The 12,055-nt window shown below is 41.1% G+C and overlaps 1 protein-coding gene across 1 annotated transcript; it reads right to left on the bottom strand.

The window, feature by feature from the left end:
• Window positions 1-4,321: 4,321 nt before the first annotated feature.
• On the bottom strand, window positions 4,322-11,838 carry nploc4 (NPL4 homolog, ubiquitin recognition factor). Its single transcript, XM_028431845.1, has 17 exons — window positions 11,649-11,838; window positions 10,854-10,934; window positions 9,360-9,469; window positions 8,980-9,204; window positions 8,855-8,903; window positions 8,651-8,745; window positions 8,437-8,560; window positions 8,075-8,254; window positions 7,870-7,956; window positions 7,721-7,792; window positions 7,517-7,643; window positions 6,042-6,202; window positions 5,866-5,937; window positions 5,695-5,787; window positions 5,444-5,560; window positions 5,082-5,184; window positions 4,322-4,962 (listed from the first exon to the last, which is right to left on the bottom strand). Exons 1-17 carry the CDS (start codon window positions 11,661-11,663, stop codon window positions 4,802-4,804), a joined length of 1,872 nt encoding a protein of 623 aa, XP_028287646.1. The 5' UTR covers window positions 11,664-11,838; the 3' UTR covers window positions 4,322-4,801.
• Window positions 11,839-12,055: the final 217 nt, after the last annotated feature.

Raw genomic sequence — 12,055 nt, 5'->3', positions numbered from 1 at the left:
GTATTGCAGGTTTTCTGGTGTTAAAAAAACCCTGCTCTTAAAAATAGCTTAGTCTCACTCATTTTAGCCCTAATTTACATAAGAACATCAGAACATATTATGTAGTATAATCACAATCAAAGAATAAGATGTTTATAAAATATCCCTCCTTTTCTTTTTGTACCTGATGAGCTTGATTTGGTTTCCCTGTGGTTTGAAGTTTGAACTACAAATCCCCTTAATTTCCCCATAAACATCCTCAGTCCTGTGCACCAGCAGGTTTCTTGATTCTTCGAACTACAATCCTGCTCCTCCTTCCGAGAGGACGACCTGTTGCATCCATGGCAGAAGCCTCACTCTCCCCTGGTGGTCTGGGTTTACCTCGGGGGTTCCTTCCTAATCTCACATCATCCACAAATGCCTCAACTCCTTCAAACTTGGCTGTGAGCTCAGATAGACGCTCCTTCAGGGCGTTGAAATCTTTGTAAAGATCTCCCAGGGCATCAGATAGAGGCTGGATCCTGAAAGGATCCAAAGTGAAATACAAAAAAACCCCAAGGGCTACATGTCAGAGTCTACAGACCTCATTAAGCATGCTCAATGTTAATGTGACAGCAGAATTAGAAGAAGACTGAACAAGTAGAGTTTGTTTGATGAGAAAGACTCTTCTGTCTAAAAAGCACATGGAAGCAGGACTGAGGTTCACTAAACTGCATCTGAACAAAGAACAACACTTGTGGAACAATGTCCTATGGACACATGAGACCAAAGTGGAGTTGTTTGGTCTTAATGCTCACCACCATGTCTGCTGAAAACCAAACAGCATTTCAGCAGAAACACCTCATACACACTGTCAAGCATGGTGGTGGAAGACTGATGGTTTAGGCTTGTTTTACAGCCAGAGGACCTGGACAGCTTGCAGTCATTGAGTGGACCATGAAGTCCTCTGTATACCAGAGTGTTCTAGAGACAAATGTGAGTCCATCTGTCGGACAGTTAAAGCTTGGTATAAATTGGCTCATACAACAGAACAATGATCCAAAACACAGCAGCTAATCTACATCAGAATGACAGAAAATCAAAGAATCAAGGTTTTGGAATAAATCATTACTTGAAGTTATTGCTGCTAAAGGTGGATCTACATGCTATTAAATCATGGGAGTTACATAGTATTGGTCACTTTTTTGCTTCATTTTTGCTAAATGAATACTGGCAGAAATAAAAATGTTGATAAAAAAAGGTGGTTTTCACTCACAGTAAAGTCATCCAGAAATGCTTAAACTACACTAAGAATAGCCAACAGCCACACTAAGCCTTGTGCTAAATGTCTAATTTATTATTCTAACAACTGACAATGAAGAATTAAAACATATCCATATCTTTTCCAGAGTGCAGCTGAAAAAAAAAACATGGCCTTACCTTCCGTAGTCAGGGAGCACAGTGTTGTGGTCATTCAGGAGCAGATCTTTGACCTGGGTCATGATTGCATATTTCCAGTTGTCTAAAACCAGAGTAAGGTTGGAACATCCTCTGGTGTTCACTCTCTCTGCTGCAGAAAAACAAACAAAAAAAACCTTTATTTTTCATACATGATGCAAAAATAAATAGTTAAACACAATACATTTCTCAAAGTATTTCCAGTATTTAATAATCTTGCCTTCATTCTTGTGGTCCCATACCGAGCCCGGAATTATTTTCTGTTTCTGAGCAGCACACAGACTCACGCACATGATGAGCAGAAGTCCAGCAGCCCGCATCCTGACAACAAACATGCTCCTTAAATTACTGTGGCTGGCATCAAAGCAAGGAATCATTTAAGAAACATACCTGCAGTGATGGACAGAGGTGGAAGAATCCTGCGTAGACAAAGCTTACACTTGCTTTTAATGTGAAACAGAGGGAGGGTCTTCAGACTCCACTCCCATCAGACTGAGCATCATATATCAAGATTCCATTGCAAACTTGTCAAAGCCTTTAAGTCATTGCTCTCCCATCTCAACTCCAAATACCAAGAGAAAGTGTTCATTTCACTTATGATAAGCTACATTTAATGAGCCATGAAACAATGACATACACATGGAGAGTGATCTCACCATGAGCCCCGTCCTCGGGGAGCTCGGGCGGAGGTGTTCTTTCATGTCTAAAGGGTCACGACCAACTTTAAACATTCCTGTTCTGCATCTGTTGTCCATGTGCAGTGCAGCCATTCAGATAGCCACTAAAATGACTGATTGTGCTGTATATTCGTACAATTAAAACCAGTAAACTGACTGAAATTTTGGGAATTACTTTCTCTTTGCAGCTCTGACATGCACACCATGGTTGTTCAGTGTTCTCCTGATGGTGAATTCATCAAAATGAACATCAGCCAATGAGAGAGAGGACTTTAGCTACTTACAGGTTACCCTGTGTTCCTTTGTAACCTTGCAGCCTGTTACATGACTGGTTTTTGGTGTGATCTTTGTTGATCACTCCTGTGGAGGTAACAGTGCACTTGAATTCCCTCCATTTGCACACAGTCTGTCTGTGGATTTGTGGAGTCCAAACTCTTTAGAGATGGTTGTCAAAGGTTTTTTCCAGCCTGATGATCAGAAAGAAACATTTGTTTATATGACAAAGATAAATAATTTTGTTCCATTTGTTTGATTGGGTTCTTTTGTCATTTTCGGGACTGTGAAAATCATTAGTAATTAGGAATCATTGTCTGGGGAGAATATGTATTTACAGCTAATTAGACTATAGTCCACCACAGAGAATTAAAGAGACCAGAAGGAAAATCAGTTTTTAAGAAACGACATTATACCAAACTATCATCTTTGTTGTTTTTTTTTTATTGTTTTGTTTCAAATCCAGGTCAACAGCATACACCTTTCAGGGTCCTCTGATAGCTCAGCAGAAAATGAGGACCAGCTGTAAGTCCAAGAGCATGCTTGCTCAGCAAACGGCCCCCAGATCAATACAAAAGGAAAAAAGGTCAATGCCGTCTGGTAGCATGACATCAGAGAAATCACTCTCAGCAATCCACACAGGAGGGGAGGGAGGAGAAAAACCCGTCAAAATAAAACAAAAAAAAACTCTTTTTTTTTAATAATTCAGGCATTTTCAAATAAACCTACATCTAAAGACATATTCTGGCTTTATCAATGGAATTACTTTCAAGCTCTCAAAGAAGCACACGACTCAAACAGCAAAAAACTGGTGCCACCTGAAGAGGCCCGATTCCCCCCCCCCATTGACAACCCCAGTGTAACTCTGGTTACTGATCCCATTAGTTTGGTTTATTGTTTGCTGGAGTAAAAACAAACAAACAAAACTAAATTAGGTAGAAATATATACCAAAACTAAACTTAAAAGAGTCTGCTTCAATGTGTAGCAGGAAACGCATCAAGGATATGGCAGTAAAATATTTTCTTTATCAGTCGGGCAGACATGTTGAATTGTCAAAGCAGGTAAAGCATAGATGGAATGAATCCAGTCATCATTAATACATCTGTGCCTTTCCTGCTAAGACATGACAAAAAATTTAATTTTGTAATGCAGGTGTAGTTGGTTTTTAATAATTTGGGTGCAACATTAAAGTTTCTGTTTTCAGTGCCAGTAAGTTAAGTGCTTTTCACATCATTTACTGGTTCTACACATTGCAGATCTGTAAAGTGTGTGTTGGGACACAGGATGCTCTTTCAAATGTGTTTTTAAAACCTAAAGATCGTCTTCTAAAGTGCAGATTTACAACAGGACAGACAAATGTTTGGTGTCTTTTCTCTGCTGTGTCCTGCGACCCTTTGCTCTATGAGCACCAAACTGTCCAAACTGCAACTGGTAGGGATGGAAAAACCTGCAAGGAGGCCCATCAGTTGGAGGAACATCAGTTATGCTCCAGCAAGGAGGCAAAGGTAGGTGAGAATGATGAAGAGGAGAGTGGCGAGCACCAGTTGTTTCTAAAGCACCTCTAGCTATTACTCTCCATTATAATGATGATGAATTTGTGTTTGGAGAAACATACAGTAATACAATAAGCTACATATTGTGCCTGCTCAAATTCAAACCTTCACATTTAAGAGCTACAATTCCAACAAACCAGAGAGACACCTTTAGGAAATCAGTCAGAATCAAGGGAGAGCTGGCTTTTCAAATCTGGGACTTAATACTGAAAATATAAACTTTCTACCTAAGTGGAATTACTCTGGAGCTCGTAGCATTTTCAGGTCTGACCTTTGACTGATGATTGTACGTAGGGGCTTGTCAAAGAGACACAAACCTATAAATCACTGACTGAGCAGAGTCCGCACTGAAAATTCAAAATTTGAAGGTAATACGCTACAATCTGATAAAAAAAACTTAATTAAATAACAGTATCATTTTCAAATGTATTTATACACAGCAAGATTTTCCAGAAGACATTGTGAGAGTGAGAGGGGCACTGATGTGAGAAAATGTCCAAACACTTCTTCAAGTCTTTGCTGTTGTCCTGAGTCACAGCAGGATTTATTGGAGCCATGAGAGGGCAGAAAATGGGGGGCCTAGGCTGAGGGAAAGGGGCCTCAGCCAAAAGTGCTTTACTTAAACATACCCCACCTCTCACAAGAGCTGCTGTATAGAGGGATACAAACCGAAAACAGTCCTTTTTTTTACTTGAAATCAGTGAAATTTGCTGTAAACTAACACACCCCTCTGCATGTCACAGCAGCCTGTGAGGCGGAAAGGACATGAGGTGAACGAAAACAAAAAAGGGCATCCGGATCTTGTAGCTGGTCCTGGTGCAGTGACTGAGTACAATTGGGACAGGGCGTGGAAGTGTGGTGGTGGAGGACGGGAGGGGGTTTTAACTGCGGGGCAGGCTGCACATCTCACAGTGCTCTGTGCCAGGCTGGTTCATAAAGGTGCAGTGGAGGCATGACCACATGGCTGAGGAGGAGGCAGGAACGGAGGGGCCTCCCATGGCCCCATAACCCAGAGAGCTGGACGGCTGTCCACCCACGGTACCTAAAACAACAGGAGAGTCAATTATTGTTACAGATGCTTCTGCATCTTCATCCAAAGGATTAAAAGAGATTAAAAAAAGGGCCTACAAGAGGTCAGGTTAAACGTCTGAAGTTACTTACTGCACAGCTGCTCGATGGTAGCCCACTGCTCAGACTTCTTCCAGGTCTGTGCCAGATCCTCGTTAGAAGTCTTCACTGCATCAAGTAACAGCCCGATGCTGTCCTGCAAATACAAAAACAAACTTTCATCCATGAGCTGACAGACACAAGGCACGGGGTATTTTTAAAAAAATCATCCAAATGAGAGCATACATTTTATTACAAAATAATGTTTTTGATCTTTCATAAAAGCATTAAGCAGACTTTGAGTAAAAACATCCTCGCTGCTCTAACTTCTTCCAGAATGAAGAAGAATGCAGCCAAATTGTAACCTCATTAATGCTTTAAGCATGGAAAACAAATGGACAAGACTTTGAACTTACTCTTAGGGGCATGACTTCATTGGTGACGAGGAAGAGGAGCAGATGGAAGTCCGACACGATGTCCAGGAATGATGCAGAGCTGCACTGGGACAGGTATGTTGCTAAACTATGAAAATCCTACAAAACAACATAGACAAGATAAATGACTGCTGTCAGGAGTATATGGACTCAGCTGTGACCCTCAGGATGAAAATCAGGAACTAAGAAAAGTCAGACATCAGCATCCAGCTAAGTTATCAGGTGGTACTTACTTGTGTTTCCCCCAGAATATCACGATTTTCAATGGGGAAGCGTTGTGTGGAGGAAAAGGTGTATTGGGGGTCCTTTGGAAATGTTGTAGTTATCTGTTGAAAGGCAATGGCAAGACATAATGTGCATTAAAAAAAAACACATGCTGACCAATCAAAAGAAACATTACTCACATCTATGATAAGGTACTCCACAGGAAGAGGGCGAGATAGAAACGTGACATCATTTCCAAACTTGTCTTTGTCCTGTTGGATATAAAAATCATCTGGACTAACCAACAAACAACTGAGCCAATATCAGGTCGTTTCTGCATCCTATCTACTGTTTGATTATTACACAAATGTCTCACCTTGTAGAAGACGTCTGGTACGTACTGTTCAGGGCTGGACTCTTTAGCGTAGCCCAGCTCTGGAGCATCTTTGCAGGGCAGTAGGCACTCGTCTCTCACTAGAGCCATGCACTGATTGGACACCTGGTATCCTTCAAAGTGCACCTGATTATCCGGACCCCCTACATGAAGAAAAAAACAGTTGGAAAATGATCATTTATATATATTTATTAACAAACATGCACATGCAATAAGCTAATTATCTGGCTCAATGCTAAAAATGAAATATTTCCTACAGACCCAGAATGTAAAGTACCAACAAAGAGTTTCTGCACAGTGTTCCAATGTTAATAAAGTATCCGAGTGTTTTCAGTGTGACATGTGTTACGTGCCGGTACTTGTTGTGTGTATGTCTGTCTCTGCTTTCTGTGCAGGTTTCCAAGTGCTTCCAGTGAACCAAGTGGATGATCCACACCTGAGTCAACTTGGCCCTCGTCAGCAGAAGTATATCAACTGGAGGTGTGCACATGGCCAGGGCCAGTGTGGGCCAACTGGACGCACACACCATGCGTCTTTGCTCCGTCCAGAGGGACTAGAGCATGATATTCAGCGCTGATCTCTTTTAGTTTTGCTTTTGTGTTTGATTTATTATTTTGTTATTCGTTTAAATTAATAAATTTAATTAATAGTCACTGTTTCCGACTGCTGTCTCTTCCTCAGGCCTGGGTAACATTATTGTTGCTTCCCCTCATCCCCTGGACTAACTGGGGAACGTAACACATGTGCAACTCATTTGCAAACAGACGTTTTTTTTTTTACTCAAGGGAAAGTAAAACAGATGGACTGTGCCCTGGCTGGCACAAGATGTGTAACCATGGCGTAAGTTTTGGCTGCCAGTTCCTCATTCATGCAAATAGCAGTGATGAGGTCACTGCTGGATTTTGTGCTTTCCTGGAACAACAAAGAAGTCTTGCAAAGTTGTGAGGAAGGGAGGTGAAAATACTTGGTCTAAATCCAACTAGCTCTTACAGAGTCTGGCTTGTTTTACACTGATGCATGGCCTCAAAATGAAAGAGACACTTAGCATTGTTTGGACTGAGGCTTTAATCAATATCATCTTAAGATGATAGTAAAGCCGTTCCATATATTTTTCCTGTTTTTAGTCTAAAAATAATGACACAAACTTTCTCCTGCTCTGGAAAGAAAGGTATGGCCTAAATCTAAATGAGTGTAGTGCTCAATTTGGTAACATCCCGTCAAGATATTCTTTTGGAATAGAGAAATTCCCTGCGTAATTGTGACCTTCTACAGGAAGTGCAGCATTCTGAGATGTTTGGAGGCTAGTGAGGGTTTTTAGTTTGTTTACAGAGTTGTTTTTCAGCTCTAAAAACATTTGGTTCACCCAGATCAGGAAAAACTATTTAAATAAGGGTCTTAAATACAATGCTTCTCTTTAGCAGGTAACAACACAACTACATTTGTGGCATAAGACTTGCCTGTTGCGACAACAGTGACAAATTTGGATCCAAAGTATCCATCCCGAGAGAGTCTGCAAGGGTTCGCATGTTGGTTCTGAAAGTATCCTGCTGTGATGCACTCTTCTGCACTCAGGTAATGTGAGTCCTAACAAACATAATGACATTTATAAGGAGGAAAGAATGAAAGCAGCATTGGTCTGACAAACAAGGATGTGTCCTCACGTGGTTTCTTGTGTAGCGAACAGTTCCTATCCTTGTATCCTCAGACAGCAGGTCTGTGAAGATCCAGCCCACCTATTACAACACAAATAGAACCAGTATCTTTTAACATTTTTTTCTGCATAACCTATGCTACTTGTAAGAATACCAACCTTGCACAGCCCCAGTTTGGCCGCAATTTCATCCACTGCTGCAGCTTTAGCATCATCCAACAGTTCTAGGCTGTTCTGTGTGGCATTCTAAAAGGATTAGGACAATAAAGTTACTGTTTGGTAAGGACTTTGAGTCAGGACTATCACACTAAACACATCTATCAAAAAACTAAAGACAACAATATATTCAGTGGGACTCTCTCACCTGTGGGGGCTCATAGATGGCAGCCACCTCAGCTCTGATGCCCAGAGGGATGTCTGTGTGCTCAGTGTACCTGCCGTATAAGTAGCCCATCCTCTGACTGCCGGTCTTCCTCCAGAAATCCAGGAAGCGGTCGGCAATAGTGTGATTCTCAAACATAATGTTATCCACATGTCTGTATTTCTGGGAGAGGAGCAGAGACACAAAACTCTTAAAACAATATATATGATTTATTTTTTAGACATAGCTGTAAAGCATGAGCGCTGATGTCACCGCCATCTTGCCAAGTCTAGGCAACCTGCTATTTGACTTTTACATGACTATTTCTACAGTGTAAATGAACTGAACTATTTATGGTGAAATACCTGTCTGTTCAGTGTAATGGCACTGGGCTGACACTTGGTGCAGATCCCCTCTGGCCAGGGAGGATGACCCTCACAACCTGACTTTATCTTACAGCTGATGTTTTCCAGAGCGGCAAACTTCCCCCTGCAGGAGATCAAAAATGTGATCTAAATCTGATGCAAGAATCGTAAGTTATTTCCACTGGGGAACTAAAAAATGAAAACAAATTCTCACTTATCAGCTCCACCAGTCAGCTTGCGAAGGTATGCGTGGAATGACATGTGCTTCACTGGTGGATCGAGGTGATTCAGGTAGTCTTCGTCGAAAGGCTGAAAAAGAAAGACAACAAATCCTCGATCAGTATAATCAGAACAAACCTGTCTTCTTATGGTGGTGTTACTGTTACAGTATGACAGAAACAAGGATACAATCTCATACCTCTAATGGTACACAGTGCACACATTTTCCGAGGGCACTATGGCGACATCTGTAAGAAGAAAAGAATCATTAGGTATCCAGCATCTGCATTCAATTTGGATCTTTGCAGCTGGTCTCTTTCTTACAGCTGTGGGTCTTTGTTCCGGTAGATTTTGCCGTCTTGTTTTGCCAGATACTGATCAATCTCATCTTCTTGGACCTGGGGTGCTGAGAAGGACCGGGGGATCACAGAAGAAGAAGAGGATGAGACAGATGGGAGCGATGAAGATGTGTGTGGGGTAGCAGTGTCCATGACCTCCCCAGAGGAGGTAGAGGATGCTGAAGGGAACAGAAACAGCATGTCCCCATGCCTACAAAAAAAGAGAGAAGATGATTAGACCAACCCTGCAGGTTAACCAATAAACACAAGTTTGTCTGTATAAATAGTAACATACTGCTTTAAATGTGTGTAAAGAAATATTGTGAAATCCGTTCTCTTGTTCAAAATCAGTCGATTTTTACTCACTTGATCTTGAGCAGGCTGAGGGTTTTGTTCTGGGAAAGGATCTCTCCGGTCTTGTTGCGGTTCAGGTACACAGAAAAACCATTGGAATTGAACCCAAACTCTTTGGCCACCTGTGGGAGAGGTGAATGTTATATGCAGATTCATTGGACACTGTATCATACACAATATAGCCCTATTAAGACTGAGCTCATCCTAAGCATTAATGTGAAAGACTTATCCTTCCTTGCAGTGTACAGTAGAAAGCCTGTCTGCTCTCCAAAAACTGTCAATCACTCACTCAAAGCAGATTATCAAAGCACTTCTTGGGTCAAGAGGGCTTGTAGAAACACCTCTTATGTTCGTTGTACCGTGTGCCAAACTAAACTATTAAGAGCACAGTGCTGTGAGCAGGTCAGCCAACAGAGCAGCCCACGCCATTTTGACATCATCTTACATAGCTGCCAGAGAAAACTTAGTGCTTAATTGAACAAGCATTAGTGGACCTTTGAGTAAGACCTTTTCATAACTAAAATTTTTGGCATTTAGAGCAGAATAAATACCCAAGACTGCAAAACTAACAGCTCATCATAAACTCTTACAGACATTAAAAAACAGTCAGCACAGTATTTATTTTATAAGGTAGAGGACAGTCAGAGGCACTCAGGCTCTTTGAGCTTAAAGTCAGCAGTGAAGTAGTGAAAGATGTTATCACTGAATGCTGGGGGAAAAAGTATACTGTCTGACAGTATGAGCCAGAACATCACATTGAGCTTCTTTTATTTAGTCTCAGCTGCAGTAATATAACCTGCAGGCTTCCGACATTTTCTGCCCAACATCCATCGTTTTCTGTTCCGCCTATCGGTGGCTGCACATCGGTAGGGGGGGTGAAAACTAGTCCTTTCCATTGATCTGCAGGCTACACCATCCTGCCTTGACGTGGATACATACATTTTTGATGAGGTGCAGCTGCAATGCTCTGTTACCAGTCTGCTGGAATACAGTTCTATTTTAGGTTTGCATGCTTATGCATGAATCAAGCATGGACTATATGAAAAAAAAACTCAAAACCAAGTTATATTAAATATGTGTTTTACATCCTTTCATATTTTGCCTGAAGTAAAGCAAACACTGTAAAACACAACCTGTCCAACTGCACTGATGAAACGTGTACAAAACACCAGAAACACCATTTCTCTTAAAAGCCACATGTCTGTAGTAAAAGCCAGGTGAGCACAGGACTGACCGGCTCTGGTGCTTTCTACACAGCTTCATACAATAAACAACAATGCGCAAGCACAAAAGAAAAGTGTACCCCATGACAACAATGCATGCAGTTGTTCTTGCACTCCAAAATATATAAAACAAATAAAACTCCAAAATATATAGAACACATAAAAGCTGCAAAAACAGCGTGTGTCGTGGAGAAATAAACACAAGAATTTTGTGTCTGCAAAACACAGAATGACAAATACTCTGACCAACAACAGTATGCATTTAGATTTATACATATTGTACCTTCTTCAAAAAAGCAGCAGCTGTCTCCCTCTTCGTAGATGGAATTTTCTTCATCCCATCAGGGGATTGTACCCTGATGATCTAAATGGCATAAACACAAAAGTGCATTCAGTGTCTGTCTAGATTAGCAAATCTAAACAGTTACAACTACTTACAAACAATGACAACATGCACATAGAAGGGTATTTCAGAATGACTTCAACTTAGTCAAAACAAGGACACGACCCCCCTTTCTCCCACTTTTTTACAGTGGTGTCAGTGCATTATGACAACGATGACAGTGCAAAAAGTAATGTTAACATTAGCTTTAGAACCTCTACTTGTTCAGGGAGATCTTTAATATTATACTATTTGTAAAACGTCATGAACTAGACAACGTTTACACAAGCTGTCACAGTGTGTTGGCTTAATCACCGTCAACAAACATTACTTTTAGTGAATATGGGACGTCTTACCTCCCAGTACCCATTGAGTATACTATTGCTAATAATGAGTTGTACATGCTAACGAATATTCCAGAATTTTTTGTTTCTAAAATTATGCCGGCGGTGTAGCTTTCCCTTTGGTCAACAATGATTATTTTCATTCAAATGCCGTCAGCTAGCCAAAGAGCTAAGATTACCCGGTTAGCTAAACAGGCCCCAGTCAGTTTTTGCTAATGATAGCTAGCTAACGTTAGCTAACTTACAAAGCTAATTCTGCTGCCTCATCACTCCGGACTTTGGCTAAGGAGATAGCTAACGTTAGCCGAGTCGACCCCTCACTAGCACAAAAACGACATGTCCTGGTACTTACAATATTTTCTGCCATGTCGCCCGGGTGAATGCGCCACGTAGATATCGCTGTGATGGTAGACAGACACAGTAAATACAAAAATTGCGCAGCGTTACTATGTATCTGTCTTTCAGCGAAACTCCATCCCACAACTCAAACACCGGGTGTTGCAAACATTAGTGCCCGGCAGTTTCCCACCGGTCCCACACCAGAGCAGTCACACCAGAAACAAGCTCCAACACAGGTTCCGCTATTTTGCTATTGACAGTGAAACCAGTATCAATGTTCAATTTCTGTAGAAATGAATCCAAGTTAAAAACAAAAATTGTGAAAACATTGTGAATCATGCGACTAATTTTGTTTGTTTTAATGTTGGGTTATTAATGTTTTATTAATGTTTTAATAACCCAAAGAAGTATCACTTTCAA

Source organism: Parambassis ranga, chromosome 19 (assembly GCF_900634625.1).
Source record: "Parambassis ranga chromosome 19, fParRan2.1, whole genome shotgun sequence".
NCBI classification, from domain to species: domain Eukaryota; kingdom Metazoa; phylum Chordata; class Actinopteri; family Ambassidae; genus Parambassis; species Parambassis ranga.
The sequence above is the reverse complement of the archived record's forward strand: the minus strand, read 5'-3'. Positions and strand labels throughout refer to the sequence as shown.

What these genes read in the sequence shown, in the direction of transcription:
- nploc4 (XM_028431845.1), bottom strand. An exon ending in CTGCTGCTTTTTTGAAGAAG is followed by an intron (nt 9,470 to 10,853) that starts GTACAATATGTA and finishes CCTCTCCCACAG; the next exon opens with GTGGCCAAAGAGTTTGGGTT. An exon ending in TACCAGACGTCTTCTACAAG is followed by an intron (nt 5,938 to 6,041) that starts GTGAGACATTTG and finishes TATATCCAACAG; the next exon opens with GACAAAGACAAGTTTGGAAA.